The sequence below is a fragment of the Caretta caretta genome, chromosome 9 (assembly GCF_965140235.1).
Source record: "Caretta caretta isolate rCarCar2 chromosome 9, rCarCar1.hap1, whole genome shotgun sequence".
Classification (NCBI taxonomy): domain Eukaryota; kingdom Metazoa; phylum Chordata; order Testudines; family Cheloniidae; genus Caretta; species Caretta caretta.
In genome coordinates, this window is record NC_134214.1 from 103,447,111 (window position 1) to 103,468,945 (window position 21,835).

The window sequence follows — 21,835 nt, forward strand, 5'->3', positions numbered from 1 at the left end:
GACTAGAAATCTCATGTATCCGTTCTTTCAGTATTCTGGGAGAGAAATTATTTCATCTCCCTGATTTCAGTGCAATAAGCTCTTTAAGGCTTTCTTTCATTTTAGATGTGGTGAATTCCCTTTTTATATACTCATTTCGATAGGTCTTCATTCCCATATTCTGTATTATCATTCATAGAATCATAGAATATCAGGGTTGGAAGGGACCTCAGGAGGTCATCTAGTCCAACCCCCTGCTCAAAGTAGGACCGATCCCCAATTAAATCATCGCAGCCAGGGCTTTGTCAAGCCTGACCTTAAAAACTTCTAAGGAAGGAGATTCCACCACCTCCCTAGGTAACGCATTCCAGTGTTTCACCACCCTCCTAGTGAAAAAGTTTTTCCTAATATCCAACCTAACCTCCCCCATTGCAACTTGAGACCATTACTCCTTGTTCTGTAATCTGCTACCACTGAGAACAGTCTAGATCCATCCTCTTTGGAACCCCCTTTCAGGTAGTTGAAAGCAGCTATCAAATCCCCCCTCATTCTTCTCTTCTGCAGACTAAACAATCCCAGTTCCCTCAGCCTCTCCTCATAAGTCATGTGTTCCAGACCCCTAATCATTTTTGTTGCCCTTCGCTGGACTCTTTCCAATTTATCCACATCCTTCTTGTAGTGTGGGGCCCAAAACTGGACACAGTACTCCAGATGATGCCTCACCAATGTCGAATAGAGGGGAACGATCACATCCCTTGATCTGCTGGCAATGCCCCTACTTATACATCCCAAAATGCCATTGGCCTTCTTGGCAACAAGGGCACACTGTTGACTCAGATCCAGCTTCTCGTCCACTGTAACCCCTAAGTCCTTTTCTGTAGAACTGCTGCCGAGCCATTCGGTCCCTAGTCTGTAGTGGTGCATTGCACTTGTCCTTGTTGAACCCCATCAGATTTCTTTTGGCCCAATCCTCTAATTTGTCTAGGTCCCTCTGTATCCTATCCTTACCCTCCAGCGTATGTACCTCTCCTCCCAGTTTAGTGTCATCTGCAAACTTGCTGAAGGTGCAATCCACACCATCCTCCAGATCATTTATGAAGATATTGAACAAAACCGTCCAGAGGACCGACCCTTGGGGCACTCCACTTGATACCTGCTGCCAACTAGACATGGAGCCATTGATCACTACCCGTTGAGCCCGACAATCTAGCCAGCTTTCTCTCCACCTTATAGTCCATTCATCCAGCCCATACTTCTTTAACTTGCTGGCAAGAATACTGTGGGAGACAGTGTCAAAAGCTTTGCTAAAGTCAAAGAACAACACATCCTTTCCCTTCATCCACAGAGCCAGTTATCTCGTCATAGAAGGCAATTGGATTAGTCAGGCATGACTTGCCCTTGGTGAATCCATGCTGACTGTTCCTGATCGCTTTCCTCTCCTCGAAGTGCTTCAGAATTGATTCCTTGAGGACCTGCTCCATGATTTTTCCAGGGACTGAGGTGAGGCTGACTGGCCTGTAGTTCCCAGGATCCTCCTCCTTCCCTTTTTTAAAGATGGGCACTACATTAGCCTTTTTCATTCTTATTGAAAACTGAGGCAATGTATTCATTTGGTGTTTGGGTCATTCCAACGTTATCTTTAATCCCCTCCCCATCTGCACTGCACAGCAACCCAACCTCACCTCATCCTGGCTTATTCTCTATTTATGTAACTAAAAACATCTTATTTTAATTTTCTTGGCAAGATCTAATTCAGCTTGATTTTCAGCAATTCTCACTTTATTTCTGCATGTTCTGACCTTCAAGGTGTAGCTTTCTTTGTTGATCTGTCCCTTTTCCCATTCTCTATAGGCTCTCTGCTTACGCCTAATAACCTTTTTGAGGTAAATATTCATCAATTTGGGTCCGGAGTCTTTCTCTGAAAGCTTTTTCCTCCCCTTGCTTGGGATGCAAGTTGCAGTTTTTGTACACTTCATTTAAAGAAATTCCAGACCTCCTCCACATTTAAGTCCTTGAGCTCTTCAGTCCAGTTGACTTCCTGGAGGTCCTTCCCCTAATTTTCCAAATTTTGAAATGAAAAGCCATAGGTGATGACCTGGTTTTAATTAATTTTAAACTGTATCAACTCATGATCCCTTGATACAAGTTTTTTTTTTAATATGATCAGCTCTTCTATGATCTCACCAATTACCAAAATCAAGTCTAAATTGCATCACCTCTTGTTGGCTCAGTGACTGATAAATAAAACTCATCTATCATGTCAAGTAGTAACTGGGAGCTACCATTATTGGAAGCATTTATTCTCCAGTCTGTATCTGGGAAGTTAGTCTCCTATTGTGACACAGTTCCTGGTATCTATCCAAGTCCGACCTGGGGGTTCTATAGCAGACCCCCACACTATCCTAGTAGAACCTCTTTTACAATTCTTCCCCAAAGTGATTTTGACCCAAATCGATTCCATTTTGTCCATGCAATCATAGAATCATAGAATATCAGGGTTGGAAGGGACCCCAGAAGGTCATCTAGTCCAACCCCCTGCTCGAAGCAGGACCAATTCCCAGTTAAATCATCCCAGCCAGGGCTTTGTCAAGCCTGACCTTAAAAACCTCTAAGGAAGGAGATTCTACCACCTCCCTAGGTAACGCATTCCAGTGTTTCACCACCCTCATAGTGAAAAAGTTTTTCCTAATATCCAATCTAAACCTCCCCCCCTGCAACTTGAGACCATTACTCCTCGTTCTGTCATCTGCTACCATTGAGAACAGTCTAGAGCCATCCTCTTTGGAACCTCCTTTCAGGTAGTTGAAAGCAGCTATCAAATCCCCCCCCTCATTCTTCTCGATCACTTGTTATTTCTTTACACTTTACCACATCATTGATGTACGATGCTACCATACCACCTTTTCCCTTATCTCTATTCGACATTGGTGAGGCCTCATCTGGAGTACTGTGTCCAGTTTTGGGCCCCACACTTCAAGAAGGATGTGGATAAATTGGAGAGAGTCCAGCGAAGGGCAACAAAAATGATTAGGGGACTGGAACACATGAGTTATGAGGAGAGGCTGAGGGAACTGGGATTGTTTAGCCTGCAGAAGAGAAGAATGAGGGGGGATTTGATAGCTGCTTTCAACTACCTGAAAGGGGGTTCCAAAGAGGATGGCTCTAGACTGTTCTCAATGGTAGCAGATGACAGAACGAGGAGTAATGGTCTCAAGTTGCAGTGGGGGAGGTTTAGAGTGGATATTAGGAAAAACTTTTTCACTATGAGGGTGGTGAAACACTGGAATGCGTTACCTAGGGAGGTGGTAGAATCTCCTTCCTTAGAGGTTTTTAAGGTCAGGCTTGACAAAGCCCTGGCTGGGATGATTTAACTGGGAATTGGTCCTGCTTCGAGCAGGGGGTTGGACTAGATGACCTTCTGGGGTCCCTTCCAACCCTGATATTCTATGATTCTATCTGACATAAGCAGCACCTATGCTACAATACCTGTATTCCAGTCATGAGAGCTATTCCACCCTGTTTCTGTAATCCCTATGATATCCAGTTTGCCCCAGTGTCGTGCCCCAGTGGTTCCAGTTCCTCTGTTCTGTTGCCCAAACTCCTTGCATTCGTGTATAAGCATCTGTTTTTCCCTTCAAACTTAACAAGTTTCCTAGCCGGATTAGGTATAGTCCAAAGTCAGGTGCTCAAAAGTTAGGAAATTACATAATTTAAATTATCCATGCATTCATAGGGCCAGATTGTGACCCACTGTAAGTCTCCACAAGGGTCCATACGATGCGCCCTTACTTCCCTTTTATGGGCTATCTGTATTAGCAGAGAGCTGCCTTTGTGGGGCTGCTACTCGTGCTCCCACACAAGCGGGCAGGGACAAGGTAGAGCCTTGATTCTGCCTCCCTTTCTTCCCAATGTTTATGTGCAGTGCAGCTGACCCTGGATGGAGGGGGGAGGTCATCTGTGCCAAGTATGGGGCTGGTACAGTTTACTTTGTTTCAGGAGCAGTGGGGAAACCAAAGACCAGATTGTGACACTTACATGTGAGCCCTTACTTGAGGCCTGTGGCAAATTTACACCTTAATTCCTGTCCCCTTGTGCATATGCATTGTGATACCATCTTTAATTAGATGATCCCATATTTGCCACAGAACCTTTGCCTTACTTGGTTCTCATGGTAAATGACTCAGTGGATTAACTGGGACTGCATAATGAATATGGTGGTTGTCTATATGAGTCCTACTTATTTTGTTGCAGAAGTTGGACGGTTGCAGTGAATGATATAGGGAAACTGCTGGAAGAGAGAATGGGCTTGTAGTTAAGGTGGTTGACTGCAACTTAGCAGAACTGGGTTCTGTCCCTGGCTCTGCTACAGACTACCTATGGGCTGCTGCACAACTCACTCAGATGAATTTTTTGGGATATTAAACCTCATGGTTCAAGGCTTAAGACAAACTTTAACTTCTTAGAGATCAAGAAGAGACCTAATGCAGAGGTACAGATCATCCCCCACCTGCCTACTGTAGGGTTCTTGCACCTTCCTCTGAATCTGGTGCTCCCTGCTGTCTGAGACTGGATCCTGGACTAGATGGACCCTAGGATCTGATTCAGTCTGGCAATTCCTGTGTTCTTATGTTTTGCAGATGGTCACTAATTGTCATCTTCATTTTCTGGGTGCCCAACTTGGGACATCAGGGGCCTGATTTTCAAGAAGTTCTGAGCACTCATGACTCTTTAAAAACAAAGCCACACAATTCTGTCTTCAGTTTAGGGTTTAGGTGGTGTGGAGTAAAGAAGTCATGGGACCTGTTGTGATAATTGGGCCTACAAAGGTACCCAAATTGCTCAGCTGTAAAAAGTATGTAAAAGTGAATAAGATGTTACAATAACATTGATAGGAAAAGGCATGAAAGGGAGACAGAATAACTGAATTTGTCTAAACAAAAAGGCCAGGTTGATATGATTCAAAGACTGTGTTGAAATTATGCTTGTTAAAAACAGGAGATGTGGAGCTGGAAGTGAATGAGCCAAAATTGGTATGCCTGATATTGGGCCTAATTGATGGACAAAATAATGAGGGGATGGGCTCCTCTGCCCATCACTCCCTTTTTGGGCACATAAAAGAAAGATATTTTGAGTGTGTGGGGTAGGTGGAACAACAAGAACAACAGATGGAAAGAACAAACAAAGGCTTTTGGAGTGAGCTTCACCATTATGGCTGCCATACCCACTGTTTCTTGGGATCCTGGGCCTTCATCATCCTAATCCTTGAGGTGTCCTGAGTAGAGAGAGAGAGAGGGGGACCCAGATGACATCACCACCCCTACCAGCACGAGCTGAATCCCAGATACTGTCGGGGATGAGAGTTATTACCATCTTAGATCCCAGCTGAGAGATGGTCAGACAAGGGGGATTTTCTTTCTAAGACTGGACTTTAGCGACAGCAACAGCACCTCCAGCCCATCTCAACTAATTTCTTCTCCTTTCCCCAAAAGCGCAGCATTAGATCCCATCTAAGAGACTGTCAAACAAGCGGGATTCTTTCCTTCTAAAAGCTGTCTACAGCTAAAGGGAAAGGGAGCAAAGGATGTTGTTAAAATGAAAGCCTTGCTTAAAATGTTAACTGTCCTTCTTTACTGTATCTTTAATCAAAGGTTAAACAAAATGTAATGGTGTGTTTTCCATGGTGCTAAGCAGGCCTCTGTATATCAGGCCCTGGACCCTATTTAACACTGTTTAATGTTGGACAGTGACTACGTTATTTAACACCTTTAGCCCATTTATTCCATCTAAAAAAAGAAAAGGAGTACTTGTGGCACCTTAGAGACTAACCAATTTATTTGAGCATAAGCGTTCGTAAGCTACAGCTCACTTCATCGGATGCATACTGTGGAAAGTGTAGAAGATCTTTTTATACACACATGACATGAAAAAATACCTCCCCTCACCCTACTCTCCTGCTGGTAATAGCTTATCTAAAGTGATCACTCTCCTTACAATGTGTATGATAATCAAGTTGGGCCATTTCCAGCACAAATCCAGGGTTTAACAAGAACGTCTGAGGGGAGGGGGTAGGAAAAAACAAGGGGAAATAGGTTACCTTGCATAATGACTTAGCCACTCCCAGTCTCTATTCAAGCCTAAGTTAATTGTATCCAATTTGCAAATGAATTCCAATTCAGCAGTCTCTCGCTGGAGTCTGGATTTGAAGTTTTTTTTGTTGTAATATCGCAACTTTCATGTCTGTAATCGCGTGACCAGAGAGATTGAAGTGTTCTCCGACTGGTTTATGAATGTTATAATTCTTGACATCTGATTTGTGTCCATTTATTCTTTTACGTAGAGACTGTCCAGTTTGACCAATGTACATGGCAGAGGGGCATTGCTGGCACATGATGGCATATGTCACATTGGTGGACGTGCAGGTGAACGAGCCTCTGATAGTGTGGCTGATGTTATTAGGCCCTGTGATGGTGTCCCCTGAATAGATATGTGGGTACAGTTGGGAACGGGCTTTGTTGCAAGGATAGGTTCCTGGGTTAGTGGTTCTGTTGTGTGGTATGTGGTTGCTGGTGAGTATTTGCTTCAGGTTGGGGGGCTGTCTGTAGGCAAGGACTGGCCTGTCTCCCAAGATTTGTGAGTGTTGGGTCATCCTTTAGGATAGGTTGTAGATCCTTAATAATGCATTGGAGGGGTTTTAGTTGGGGGCTGAAGGTGACGGCTAGTGGCGTTCTGTTATTTTCCTTGTTAGGCCTGTCCTGTAGTAGGTGACTTCTGGGAACTCTTCTGGCTCTATCAATCTGTTTCTTCACTTCCGCAGGTGGGTATTGTAGTTGTAAGAATGCTTGATAGAGATCTTGTAGGTGTCTGTCTGTGTCTGAGGGGTTGGAGCAAATGCGGTTGTATCGCAGAGCTTGGCTGTAGACGATGGATCTTGTGGTGTGGTCGGGGTGAAAGCTGGAGGCATGTAGGTAGGAATGGCGGTCAGTAGGTTTCCGGTATAGGGTGGTGTTTATGTGACCATCGTTTATTAGCACTTGTAGTGTCCAGGAAGTGGATCTCTTGTGTGGACTGGACCAGGCTGAGGTTGATGGTGGGATGGAAATTGTTGAAATCATGGTGGAATTCCTCAAGGGCTTCTTTTCCATGGGTCCAGATGATGATGTCATCAATATAGTGCAAGTAGAGTAGGGACGTTAGCGGATGAGAGCTGAGGAAGCATTATTCTAAGTCAGCCATAAAAATGTCGGCATACTGTGGGGCCATGCAGGTACCCATAGCAGTGCCGCTGATTTGAAGGTATACATTGTCCCCAAATGTAAAATAGTTATGGGTAAGGACAAAGTCACAAAGTTCAGCCACCAGGTTAGCCGTGACATTATTGGGGATAGTGTTCTTGACGGCTTGTAGTCCATCTTTGTGTGGAATGTTGGTGTAGAGGGCTTCTACATCCATAGTGGCCAGGATGGTGTTATCAGGAAGATCACTGATGGATTGTAGTTTCCTCAGGAAGTCAGTGGTGTCTCGAAGGTAGCTGGGAGTGCTGGTAGCGTAGGGCCTGAGGAGGGAGTCTACATAGCCAGACAATCCTGCTGTCAGGGTGCCAATGCCTGAGATGAAGGGGCGCCCAGGATTTCCAGGTTTATGGATCTTGGGTAGTAGATAGAATATCCCAGGTCGGGGTTCCAGGGGTGTGTCTGTGCAGATTTGATCTTGTGCTTTTTCAGGGAGTTTCTTGAGCAAATGCTGTAGTTTCTTTTGGTAACTCTCGGTGGGATCAGAGGGTAATGGCTTGTAGAAAGTGGTGTTGGAGAGCTGCCGAGCAGCCTCTTGTTCATATTCCGATCTATTCATGATGACAACAGCACCTCCTTTGTCAGCCTTTTTGATTATGATGTCAGAGTTGTTTCTGAGGCTGTGGATGGCATTGTGTTCCGCACAGCTGAGGTTATGGGGCAAGTGATGCTGCTTTTCCACAATTTCAGCCCGTGCACGTGGGCGGAAGCACTCTATGAAGAAGTCCAGTCTGCTGTCTCGACCTTCAGGAGGAGTCCACCTAGAATCCTTCTTTTTGTAGTGTGGTAGGGAGGTCTCTGTGGATTAGTATGTTGTTCAGAGGTATGTTGGAAATATTCCTTGAGTCGGAGACGTCGAAAATAGGATTCTAGGTCCCCACAGAACTGTATCATGTTCGTGGGGGTGGAGGGGCAGAAGGAGAGGCCCCGAGATAAGACAGTTGCTTCTGCTGGGCTAAGAGTATAGTTGGATAGGTTAACGATATTGCTGGGTGGGTTGAGGGAACCATTGCCGTAGCCCCTTGTGGCATGTAGTAGTTTAGAAAGTTTAGTGTCCTTTTTCTTTTGTAGAGAAGCAAAGTGTGTGTTGTAAATGGCTTGTCTAGTTTTAGTAAAGTCCAGCCACGAGGAAGTTTGTGTGGAAGGTTGTTTTTTTATGAGAGTATCCATTTTTGAGAGCTCATTCTTTATCTTTCCCTGTTTGCTGTAGAGGATGTTGATCAGGTGATTCCGCAGTTTCTTTGAGAGCGTGTGGCACAAGCTGTCAGCATAGTCTGTGTGGTATGTAGATTGTAATGGATTTTTTACCTTCAGTCCTTTTGGTACGATGTCCATCTGTTTGCATTTGGAAAGGAAGATGATGTCTGTAAACATTCCATCTAAATTAATTCATCTGACCACACACTGAATAATAAGATAAAATATAATTGAACAGCTGCTCCATTCCCTGGGATCATTCATCCTATGCACTGAATGAGGCAGGATTCTTGTGTATGTGATTGTACACCTTGTATCGTAATGCATATGCACCAGAGAGCAGAGTTAAGGTTGAATGTACAACATTAATTCTATCACTCCTGAACTTTTGAGTGTTCAGCTTTGAAACTTTTAACCTTCTTTTAATATTATTTGTGTGTAATATTATACATCGGCATTCTCCTTGATTTTACACACACCAGATATTTCTAGACTATTGTGTTTCTGCCTCCATAATAGTTGTCATTTAGAAAGGATTTACATGTTTAACTCTTTTATTTTCTTCCTTATTAAAAGTTCCCTCCATCCTGCTAACAATTTTACTGGCTTTTCTTTGCATGCTCTCTAACTTTTCAATATGTCTCTGGTAATGGAATGTGCTGAATTAAAGGACATTTTGTCCAGATTCTGTTGTGCCCCAGCTGGATAAATGGGGACTGTTCCCTTTCTGCTCAGGGTTTACCTTTCAGGTGAATTTCAGAATAAAATATCCTTGAGGATTAAATAAAGGTTCTAACAAACAGAGGAAAAGTGTGTCTGATTTGTTTCAAGTCTGAGAATGAGACCACCAACTGCACTAGGGATTGGGGGGCACTATTGAAGTTAGGTGGTTACACTTCTCCAGTTATTTCTTGTCCCTGGCCTGGCCTTGGTGGAAAAGTCTCTTGGGCTTGGAGTGCTTCCTCATACTTGCTGCTCTGGTGTATGAAATGCTTGTGCCTATGTCATCAGGGACATGTGGTTTGTCCTCATGACCGTCTCTTACCTCTTGTTCCAGGTGCTGCGTTTTCTCCGTCTCTTTGGCCCTGGGAAGAATGTTCCATCTGTTTGGCGTAGTGCCCGGAGGAAACGCAAAAAGAAACATCGGGAGCTAATGCAAGAAGTGCAGATCCAGGAGGGTGATGCTGCAACCGAGGCAGGAATGGAAGAGAAGTCTCCCTGGGAATATGAGTTTGCTCCTCCTCCTCCTCCGGAGCAGTGCCTCTCAGATGATGAGGTGGGAAGTCTGAGATTTAGGAGGGTCCCTAGCTAGCAAATGGGGAGCTTCTTTACTGCACAGGTAGTCACCCTGCTAAGACAATACTGGTGAGGGGAGGTTAGGCTGATATTCCCACTGTGCAGAGGCTGCTCCTTGGATATTAAGCAGGGGCTCCAGAGACCATTCCCTTGTGGGTTAAGAGCCCTTGTATGGTAAGGAATCAGGGGATGCTTTCCCCTTTTTATTGTAGCAGTAGAGAGTCCTCGTATTGCTGGGCTGCCAGTTCCAGCGTTTGCTAATGTAGCTATTAAGATTGAACATGCATCTCTGAGATTTCTTGGAAATGCTCCTCTCCACTGAGAATGAGACAGAATTTGAAAGAAAAAGCTCCTGTTGCCAGCTCTGACAGCAGTGACTGACAGGTTCCTTTTTCCTGCTGTGCTGCAGATCACTATGATGGCACCTGTGGAGTCCAAGTTTTCCCAGTCTACTGGAGACATAGACAAAGTGACAGATACCAAGCCCAAGGTATCTGAATGGCGTTATGGGCCAGCCCAGCTCTGGTATGATATGTTGGGGATTCCTGAGGATGGCAGTGGATTTGACTATGGTTTCAAACTAAAAGAGCATGCGAGAGAACAGGAGACTTCAGGTCATTCTGTGGAGAAGGTGAGAGAAAGCATGTGTAAGGGGGAGGGGGCTGCGAGGGTGTGGTTGTGTGTGGTGGTGATGGAGCACAATAGAGAAGGAAATGGAGCTGGGGTGGTGAATAAGGCTGGGAACCATCCAGTGGAAGAGATGTGAGTGGGAGGGGGAAAGGAGGAGGATTCACAATGGAGAAGGTAGGGAATCTTTCTTCTATAGTTTAAGCGGAAAAATCAAAGTTAACTAGGGTCTAATGCTATTGTTCTCCCCTCTGCAGAACTTGGGAGTGATGGCTGAGAAGGACGACTTACTGGCTGATGAGCACTTCCTTATGGTGACACAGCTACAGTGGGAGGATGATGTGATCTGGAATGGGGAGGATGTCAAACACAAAGGGACTAAAACACAGCGTGCGAGCCTGGCAGGCTGGCTGCCCTCCAGTATGACCAGAAACGCCACTGCGTACAATGCCCAACAAGGTGCGTGGCAGCTGCCTTTACACTTTCTCATGCCCACACCCTGAGTTAGCCTAATTGAGAATGTCATGTGTACCCCATTCTCTCTTCTTCAGCATGTGGGGTTGTGTTCTTTCTCCATCAAGAAGTGGCTTTTGCTAAACCAAGTTGAGGACAAAGCCTTTTGTCCTTCTCCTGCCCAAGCAGGCTTGGCCTCTTCTGTTAGACGAGAGAACACTGAAAGCCAAGTGCATGTCCAGCGAAATGTCCTGTTGTCCTTCCCCTTTCCAACTGAAATGGGGGGCTGGACCTACCTAATTCAGTACCAAAGGCTGCTGTATTTGAGATCCCCTAGTGACTGTTCAGATTTCCATTTATGGCAGCGCTAAAATCCCTCTGCTTTGCAAGTTAATGCTTGGGTGCTTGCTCTTCAGGGGCCAGTGGAATTTTGTGTATTTTATCAGAGGTGACATTTTAAAAGGAACCTTTCTCACATTCCTGAGACAATAATATTTTGGGGCTTCTCTAGCTAAAGGAACACAGTTTTTTCAAACATCGAACTTTTCTCTCAAGCTTAGACATAAGCTGGTTTTTAAAACTGAACTGTAAATCCAGAATTATTCTTTGTTCATTGTAACTTATTCTGTGTCTCCAAGGAAAAGCTGATGGAACTGTCGGGTTATGCCAGTTACTCTCATTTTTGGATGCTGCTACTTTGTCTCCCTGAGTCCTCAGCTCTGCTATTCAGACACCCTGAGAAGCGGGGAAGCAGATTAGATAGCAGGGGGTAGTGCAGATGGGGGAGGAAGACGGGATCAGGGCTCTGAGAGGGCAAGGAAAAACTATGGCAATGCAGGGGTAGTGCTTGGGGTCAGGAGCAGCTTTATGTTACAGAACGTGGAGAAAGTGATCAGGGGAGAGGTTGTTCTAGAGTTGATTCTGACAAATAAGGAGGAACTGGTAGAGAATTTGATGGTGGAAGGCAGCTTGGGTGAAAGTGGTCATGAAATGATTAGAGTTCATGATTCTAAGGAATGATTGGAGGGAAGACAGCAGAATAAAGACAATGAATTTCAAGAAGGCAGACTTCAGCAAATTAGTAGGTAAGATCCCGTGGGAAACAAATCTCAGGGAAAAACGTTCAGGAGAGTTAGCAGTTTTTTAAAGATACGTTATTAAGGGCATAAGAGCAAACTATCCCAACGGGTAGGAAAAATAGGAAGTATGTTAACAGACCACCCTGGCTTAACCAAGAGAACTTCAACAACCTGGAACTCAAAAAAAGAATCATAAAAAAACTCGGAAACTAGGTCAAATTACAAAAGATGAATATAAAAAACAACACAAGAATGTAGAGACAAAGTTAGGCCAAGATTTTCACAAAATGAGATTAAATTAGGTAGGGACATAAGGGGTAACAAGAAAACATTTTACAAATACATTAGAAGCAGGAAGGGGACTGTGGTGGGGCAGCTGTCCCACACAGGCAGGAGAAGGGTTAAGGCAGCCTTGGAGAGGCTGCGCAGAACCCAGCCAATCAGAAAAGGGTTTATTGGGAGAGCCAGTCAGGAGAAGGCTTGCTGGAGCAGCCCATATATAAAGGGCTGCTCAGCGGAGCAAGGGGCAGTCTCTTCCTGGAGGGCAAGGGGGAAGGACTGTCTGCCTAGGAGCACCGGAGATACTGCAGCGCTGGGAAGGGTAGTGGAGCAAGAGGAGCTGTTGGCTGACCATAGCCAGACTGAGACCCTGAAGCAAGGGCAGTTCTTTGACAGTGTAAGGAGTCATGTGGATAGGGGGAAGCAGTAGATATGATATATCTTGACTTTAGTAAGCCTTTTGATACTGTCTCATATGACCTTCTCGTAAGCAAACTAGAGAAATATAGCCTAGACAAACCTACCATAAGGTGAGTGCACAACTGGTTGAAAAACTGTGCTCAGAGAGTGGTTATCAGTGGTTCACAGTCAAGCTGGGAGGACATATCAAGTGGGGTCCTGCAGGGATCAGTCCTGGGTCCAGTTCTGTTCAGTATCTTAATAAATGATATTGATAATGGCACAGAGAGTACACTTATAAAATTTGTGGAAAATGCCAAGCTGGGAGGGGTTGCACGCCCTTTGGAGGACAGGATTAGCATTCAAAATGATCTTGACAAACTGAAGAAATGGTCTGAAATAAATAGGATGAAATTCAATAAGGACAAATGCAAAGTACTGCACTTAGGAAGGAACAAACAATTGCACAAATACAAAATGGAAAATGACTAGGAAGGAGTTCTGCAGAAAAGGATCTGGGGGTTTTAGTGGATCACAGACTAAATGTGAGTCGACAGTGTAACACTGTTGCAAAAAGAGTGAACATCATTCTATTCTGTGTTAGCAGGTGTGTTGTAAGCACAACACGGGAAGTTATTCTTTCACTCATCACTGATAATACCACAGCTGGAGTACAGTGTGCAGTTCTGGGCAGCACACTTTGGGGAAAGTTGTAGACAAACTGGAGAAAATCCAGAGGAAAGCAACAAAACTGATGAAAGATTCTGGGGGGGGCAGGGGAGGAAAGGGTTTGTTTAGCCTGGAGAGAAGCCTGAGGGGAGACATAGTCTTCAATTATGTAAAAGGTTGTTACAAAGAGGAGAGTGATAAATTATCTCCTTAACTACTGAGGACTAGACAAGAAATAAGGATTTTAAATTGCAGCAAGGGAGATTTAGGTTAGAGATTAGGAAAAACTTCCTAACTGTCAGGTTAAGCACTGGAACAGATTACCTAGGGAGGTTGTGGAATCTCTGTCATTGGAGGTTTTTAAGAAAAGGTTAGAGAAACGCCTGTCAGGGATGGTCTAGATAATGTTATGCAGGGGACTGGATTAGATGATCTATTGATGACCCTTCCAATCCTACATTTCTGTGATTCTGTGGTTTATAGAGACTGCTCTCCACAGCCCTGATGGTGTGTTAACTGCCTGGTTCATCAGGCTGCAGCCCCTTGTACAGCTAAGGAGCGCTGAGTGACAATGCGTAGGTGCTGGAACTAGGGGTGCTGGGTGTGCTTGAAGTGGTGTCCATCATAGACAGGGTTGACAGTTTGATTTAATGGCTCTCAGTACCCCCAGCAATTGTTCCAGCATCGCTGTGGTCATGTGGAGGATTATGGTGGGATTGCAGGGTATTGTGGGGGAAGAAAGTTGTGTGAGATTCCTGTGAGGCTGGGGAACCGAGTATCACTGTTCTTGTTGGTTGGAGGGCTCCTTGGTGTCCAGGCAGCAGTGATATTGCGTCTGCAGTGACCTGCTATCCTCGGTGCTGCAGTGCTGTTGCCTTGTTCAGAGGGGCATTCACTTTTCCCAGATGATGATCTGATCTGATAATTTTGCTCCTATGTCTTGCCAGGACCTCCCCACAGGAGGATCACTGAAGGGAGAAGCTGCCTCAGAATTGGTGCTTTTAGCTCCTGCCATGGAGACTAACTGTGACTTCGTATTTATATACAAATAACTTATTGCAGACTTTTCCAATGCCCTCATTCATACTAGACTGAAAAGAATCTGTTTCAAGTGCTTCTTGGAGCTGAGTTGTAGAGGAATTTGTGTGTAGTTGTTTGACTATATGCTAGAAATGAAAGGTGGCTAGTTGTGGAGGTAGTGTCAGATTAGGGGGCAGGTTAAGGAGGAGATGGTTCAACACCTTCAGAAGAGGAATACTGTCTTTTAAAAAATCAGTCAAATAAGTGACTTTTACTATATTCTGTACAGTATCCTCTCTGCCCCATTCTGCTGTTGATTCTAGCCTCCCCTCCAGGATTCCTGAGGTCTTGCATAGCAGAAATGTGGATTCAGTTTTCCTTTTTAAACTAAAGGAGGAAAGTTGAAGATCCCTTTATATAGTAAAATCCACACTCCAGGGTGGGATTTCTGGCCTAAGGGTGCTGCCTCAGGTCCCACCATAAAAGATAAAGCCCTCAGTTTTGCCCAGTGGAAAGAAGCTTCTCTTTCCCCCAAACTGTGCACTCTGTTAGGAATAAACCTTCTGTTCCCTTAATAGGGACATGGGAATTGCAGAACTGCACCATAAGTGACCCATCTAGTCCAGCATCCTATCTCTGACAATGGCTCTTAATAACAGCTATGGAATAATTTGCCTATATGAGAGGTTTCTTAATCTTGGGCAATGAATGTTTGGTTTATGCCTTGAAACATGAAGGTTTATATCCCTTGTAAATTTGTATTCTTTCTGAAGAAATTGCATGTATTTTTATTGTTCAGATCCATGTTGAATCCTTTGAATGATATAAAGGTCTTTGTTTTAGTCTGGTGGCAATGAGTTCCACAGATTTATTATGCATTGAGTAGAAAAACAATTTACTTTTCAGATTTAAATGTTCTTGTTTTATGCAAGAGGGTAAATAACAGCACTCCACACCATTAATTCTTATATGTCTTTATCATATCCTCTCTTGTCTGCTCACTAGGCAGTCCTAATCTATTCAATCTGTCCTCAGACAGAACTCTCAGGTTTGTAATAATCTTTCTTGCCCATCTTTGGACCCCTTCAATTTTTGCTATATCTCTTCAGATGGGGTAACCATAACTGAACATGTTATTACAGGTCAGGACATATCATTTATTTATATAATGACGCAATATGTTCGGTATCGTGTCTCTCAATGCAATGTAACATCTAGTTTTGTTTTTTTTAACCTCTGTTGTGCACTGAGCAGGTCTCTTATTGAGCTGTTCACAGCATTGACCAAGTCAGATCCTATCTAGTATTGGGAAGAATACTCTGGTGCTGCTCCACTGAAATATATCCTGCTGGGCTTGGGGGAGAAAGGCAGCATTTCATTACCATCAGCATTTCAGAGCCTCCTGCTAGCAGCAGCCATGTTGCTGGAATGTAACATTCTTTGGGGTCAAGATTTGTGAGGCAAGGATCCTACCCCTAGGCAGGGACTGGAAACTATTTTCCATCTGGGTTTGAGTTCTGGTTTAACCCTAATGTTACTCTTGTTTTCCTCTCCAGGGCTGAACCGTAGTGGCTCTTTGCTCAATCCACCCATTCCACTAGTGCAGAAACCCAGTGTAGCAGGGGTCCTGGGCATCGCAAAGGGCAAAGAGAAACAGCCTCCTGAGCAGCAAGGTAATGAGCAAGCGTTAGTCTGTGAATAGTAGGCTATGTGGAGAGAGACTTCTGCATAAACTTGGGCTCAATACTAGGGGTAGGATGGTCCTTCTATAATCAATTACTTACAGGTCAGCAGGATGTCCTGCTGACTTACATAACCTCTCAAAGGGCCTTCTCTATCCCTCTTAGAGAGTCTCTCCTTATCCCCCATAAAGCAAAGTACCATGGACTTTCTTGAGTTATCAGAGCTCCTAAGAGGCTTGTGACCTCTCTGAGATCTTTTACTTTGCTTATCTGAAGGTCTTCCCCTTTAATGGCAAACTATCATGGGGGCCACATGTAGCTCTTCAGAGACCTTTTGCCCAACTGTAGTGGGGTACAGGCTTACGCAAAGGCTCTGTCCTGCTACAGTATAAGGTTCTGTATGCATTTTTTTTGGCTTTGGAGGCATGGAAACAAGAGCCCTTGGAAGGAGGGAAAGATTGGGTAGAACTGAAATGGGACAAAAGTGCTGAATTGAAAAGTTGCTATAGTAATCTTTGTGGAGTGTTAACCATCAAAGATCACATTCTGCTATCTTTGCAGCTGCCCTGGATGAAGATAAGCCTTGGTTCTCCATTTTCCCAATCGATAATGAGGAGTTAGTGTATGGCCGTTGGGAAGACAATATCATCTGGGATGACCAGGCGATGGAAATGTTCTTGGATCCTCCAGTCCTGACACTTGACCCAAATGATGAAAACATCATCCTGGGTATGATCATGGCGTTAGCCCTTTGTCTGTGTCTCTGCTTGGAGCTGATATTTCCAGACCAGTTGGACAGAGCAGAGCAGGGAATGAGGGCACTTATTGGAAAGCAGGGGTACTTAAAAGGCAGGCGGTGCCTAAAGGAGTACAAAAACTAGTCTTGAAGAGGAAAGACAAGTGCATTCTATTCTGGAGGGGTGAAAGTAGGAGTGTGGGGTAATAATTGTGTTTTGGGGATATTTTATGTAGATGGGAGTCTCCAGTGAGTGGCTGTCCATTCTTTGCTACCCTGTGGCAGGAATTGACTGGTTGGGCCAACACTCCTACCCTTCTTGTGTTTTTAAAGAATTCTGGAAGCTATTTACAAATGATCCAACAAAACTAAGACAAAAGTAATCACTAACAAGTTGGCACATGCGTTTCCAACTCCATGTTCAAAGCACCAGAAGACAAGGAAAAGTGAACCAAACTGAATTATACAGCAAAAGAAATTAATCCATGTCCTAATGCCTTGGCTTCCAAATGATCAACATCCTAACCTTACTTGAAGACAACATATTGTGAGGAAATAAAGGGAGAAGAATCTTATGACAGCCTTTTTCAGTGTCCCTAGCTTGAGGCTCCTGCTCACTCAGACTGAGAGCAGACCTTCCAGGCTACAGAAGCTCCGTGCTGGAGTTGTATTTTTTTCTGGAGTCTGTGTCTGTCTCCCATTTCGTTACATATTTGCTCCCTGAATCTTCGCTAGAACAATATAACTTGAAAACAGCTTTTGATTTTTTACTAGAGGTGCCTTGCTAGAGCCTTTATTTGTGCTCTGGGGCACTGATTCCTTGCTGTCAGGGAGTAGGGCTTGTGATGGCAAATGTGGAAGGCGGTGGAATCGTTCTGATATTTTGGCAAGTGTTGACGTGGTAAGAGGTTTTGAATTGCTGTAGAGATCTTTTCCGAGTCAGAAAGAAGCTGTGCTGATGTAGAAAATCTTCAGGAACAGCACTTGAAGTACACTCTGACTTTTCTGTGTTCATTACTAGAAATTCCTGATGAAAAGGAAGAGATGACTTTGAACTCTCCCTCCAAGGAGAACAAGAAAGAATCATCTCTAAAGAAGAGTAGGATCCTGTTGGGAAAAACAGGCGTCATCAAGGAAGAACCACAGCAGGTCACTGAGAGTCTCAGTGCTTTGGGGATAGGAATGGGTTAGGAGGAGTGATTTTTGACTTTTTTTTTTTTTTTTTTATGTGGTGTTAAATCAGAATATGTCTCAGCCGGAGGTGAAGGATCCCTGGAATCTCTCCAATGATGAGTTTTACTATCCCAAACAGCAGGGGCTTCGAGGAACCTTTGGAGGGAACATCATCCAGGTAGTGACAATGGGGCTGACTTTAGGGTGGAGGCAGTGATCTCCTTATCTTCATGCAGAAATCTCCTGCTGGGATTTAGTTGAATCTTGTCTGGCATCAAAATAGTTATCCTTCTGTGTGTGTAAGTTATCACACTGCTGTTCCTCTCAGATCCTCATTGTTCAGGTTATTTCCTTGTTTAAGACAAAATCCTGGGACGGTATCCATGGGTCGTGTCAAACTGTGATGTGTGCAGTAGAGTCTCCCATCATTGTACCATGCCAGTCTTGTTCAGTGTATCACCCTCGGTCTGCACTGCTCTTACTGGAGCTCTGTGGATGCTTGTGCTGTGGAGACTTGAGGTGGTGCTTCTGTTGCCAAGTTTATTTGACCAGGAGATTATCAAATATCGGTTAAACACTGGTAAATCTGAGTCAACACTCATGTAAACCAAGGCAATGGGATCTCCCCCCGTTAAAGGGTACTGTTGTAAAATCCTAGCTAGGTTTCCTATCTCTTACGCAATTCTAAATGCCCTTCTTTCTTGGTTATAGATATAGGAATGCTTTCCCTTTCTTCAAGTAATAAAGATCCCTTTCCCCATTTGGATGCTCTTTGAGCTGTTAACTGGGGGAACATTGTCTCTCTTGCACCACAGAAAGTGAGCCATGCTTGGACATGATCTCTGTGAGAGAACATGCCTCTAGGGGGTCCAAATACCTTGGTCACTTTTGCAGCTAATGGAATAAAACATTTCAAGTGCCTGCCATAAGACTGTGGGGAAGTTTCTCTGTGGTCGTTGTAGACTGGGCTCTGTACTGATGTCTGTTCTCTGTGTCTGTTTCTCTCTTGGTCCCAGCACTCTATCCCTGCAGTGGAACTTCGCCAGCCATTCTTCCCCACCCATATGGGTCCTATGAAGCTCCGACAGTTTCATCGCCCTCCATTGAAGAAATATTCCTTTGGGACCTTGTCCCAGCCAGGACCCCATTCTGTGCAGCCACTGCTGAAACATATCAAGAAGAAAGCCAAGGTAAAGCAGTATTTCTTTGTATATCTAGATCTGTCCAAAGTCTCCATTGCCATGGTACATCTGTTTGACATGCTGTTTCCCTGATACTCTCTTCTTGCATTCACACAGATGAGAGAGCAGGAGCGGCAGGCTTCAGGAGGTGGGGAGATGTTCTTCATGCGCACACCACAGGACCTAACTGGTAAGGATGGTGACCTCATCCTTGCTGAGTATAGTGAGGAAAATGGTCCTTTAATGATGCAGGTTGGCATGGCAACAAAGATAAAGAACTACTACAAGCGGGTGAGTGTTGTAAAGAAATGTCTAATGTTTAAACATTGTTATATATTTAATGTTATAAACCAATCTAAAGGGGAATTTTTCTGCTTTGTCGTCTTTGTATGGCTGATATAACTGTAGAACCACAACTATAATTTTACATTCAGATGGTTAAGCCAGATAATTGCATCTGGAGTAGCAGTGTGTGTCGCTGTGATGCCTCCTTTGTATTTGTGAATGGGCATTGAGTCGTTATATGTTCCATGGTCTGTTCTGGGTGTTCACGGTCGCACACTGGAGAGTCTTTAATTTTCCATTTGTGCAGCAAGTATCGGCATCTGCCATGGTTTGTGCGGATACGGATTATGGTTGCCCATGAGTTTCGTGGGAGACTGAAGCCAGGGATCTTCTGCATCGGGTCTTTCATTAGATGTTTCTCTATAACTTCTTGTGAACTCCATTCAGCTTTATGGTGAAAACTAATGAACAGAGCCCTGCGCAGATACAGAATGTGTATGCGCATCCATCCGCAATCTGCAAAAATGACTCTCAGAAATCTACATCCACTGTTGCGGATATCTGCAGATATAAAGCGGATATCCATGGATTTGCAGGGCTCTAATAATAAACCTTCGCTGTTAGCCCATGGTTTGTTAACCCCAGAAGAATCTCATGAATGCCTGTTGCCAGACACACAGCATGGAACCTCTCCCCTTAGGATATTAACATGGTAATAAGAAAACAAAGAGAGAGCCTGTAAAATATTCATAAATGGCTCTATTTACTGAAAAAAGGACATTCACAGAGCAAAGTTTGCCTTGGTAAACACAGACCTGGAGTCTTCCATACAGCCTTCAGTAATGATTAAGTTTGCTTAGTTTGGCTGCGGTGGCCAAAGTTCTGGGAACGTTTTATGAGCAGCCTGTAATTGTGGTTTTTTTGACTCTCACAATGGGTATATAATGCATTAAGCTGAGCTGCTGCCTTATTGACTGTATCATGGTTTTCTCTCTGGGGATTAAAAACATTCGCATGCTCCCCTCTACTATAATATGAAATGCTGGTGAGCAAATGGGAGATGGAAATGTTAGTGGCCATGGTAAAGGTTAAGGCTCATTCTAAACCATCCCTGGGTGTAGAGTGAAATAATTAAAAAAAAAAAGGAAAGGGGGGGGCAGCCATAAAGGCTCCAAATGAAAACTGCAATCCAGCAGGGCCCCCGTTCACACTGTTCAAACACAGTTGAAGGATTTTGACTTGGTGGCCCTGCAGAAACAGGGTACTACTATACAAAAACTTGTTCTAGGCAGGGAGCACTCAGAATATAGGGGAACCCCACTGAACATAATACAATTCCCCTGGGAAAAAATGTTGAGTGGGTGTGATTGTGGGTTTTTCCTACACAGCTACAATCTGAATCTATATACATGTGTCACGATGTGCCCCTTGCGGGCATCAGGAAGTTAAAAACATACTGGCCTGGATACAACAAATTGGTTGGTGGCCATAAACTAAACAAAATGTTAGCTGTTGTGTTAAAGACTGCTTAGTGTGTGTGCTCAAATTGATCCAGGCCCTAAAAAACATAAGAGCAGATTAGAACATCAACAAATAAAGGGATCTTGGGTCTGGTTACAAATTAATTACATTGGTCCCTTACCTAAAACTGCTTGAGGGAATAGATTTGCCTTGGTAATTGTTAATGATTTTTCTAAATGGGGGAAAGCTATTCCCATGAAATCTACCAGAGCAGCTGTGACTGCTAAGCTTCTGCTAGAACAAATCTTTACCAGATGGGAGCTTCCATGGGTAATACTCAAATCAAGGAACACATATTACTGATGAAATTATGCATACCACAGTGGTTTTACCAGGTATACAGGAAAAATAGCATGTTGTTTACCATCCTCAGTCTTCTAAAATAGTTGTTGTAATAATAATAATATCCTAAAGCTAATGCTTACGAAATACCTAAAAAGATAGAATAAAAGGGACGGGAATGTTCAGTTGCCATTAACATTAATGGCCTTGTGCGCTACCTCTCATAAAGCTATGGAGGTAGCTCCCTGTGAAATTATAATGGGGGATAAAATGACACTGCCAGAACACTTACTATGTGCTAGCCCAGACCTAGTACAGGCACTAATGAATCAATGGATGTCACAGTTAAAAGGGCAACCAAAAAGTGTCCCTTTATGGGTAGCCAAAAACTTACGGGTGGAACAGTAAGCAGCTCAACAATTCAATCACACTGTTAAAAAGAAAGAGAGAAAAAACAGAATGGCTTTGTTGTTGGAATACTTTGTGTTTGTTGAACTATAAATTTGAATATACAAATTAAACCAGCCAAAACAAATAATCCAAACCTCCCACTCAACAAACTTTGGAAACTCATTCCAGACTACAACTACAATTGAGTGGTTGAGTGGACAAAGCCAACAACAACAGATACTTCAATCCTTGGCACAGATAAACTGGATATTAGAAAAACAGATGTGGTTGAAAATCT

General features: G+C 43.9%; 1 protein-coding gene across 4 annotated transcripts in view; it reads left to right on the forward strand.

The window, feature by feature from the left end:
* TAF1 (TATA-box binding protein associated factor 1) overlaps window positions 1–21,835 on the forward strand; it is a 142,276-nt gene that overhangs the window by 18,217 nt on the left and 102,224 nt on the right. For all 4 annotated transcript variants that reach the window (XR_007358536.2, XM_048864913.2, XM_048864915.2 and 1 more), the window contains 9 exons: window positions 9,523–9,741; window positions 10,171–10,392; window positions 10,646–10,847; window positions 15,844–15,960; window positions 16,531–16,698; window positions 17,727–17,854; window positions 17,949–18,056; window positions 18,895–19,068; window positions 19,177–19,350. Coding sequence is in view for 3 of the 4 variants with exons in the window: in XM_048864913.2 (XP_048720870.1) it covers window positions 9,523–9,741; window positions 10,171–10,392; window positions 10,646–10,847; window positions 15,844–15,960; window positions 16,531–16,698; window positions 17,727–17,854; window positions 17,949–18,056; window positions 18,895–19,068; window positions 19,177–19,350 (1,512 nt within the window). In the remaining variant the exon portion in view is untranslated. The remainder of the gene's footprint in view (window positions 1–9,522; window positions 9,742–10,170; window positions 10,393–10,645; window positions 10,848–15,843; window positions 15,961–16,530; window positions 16,699–17,726; window positions 17,855–17,948; window positions 18,057–18,894; window positions 19,069–19,176; window positions 19,351–21,835) is intronic.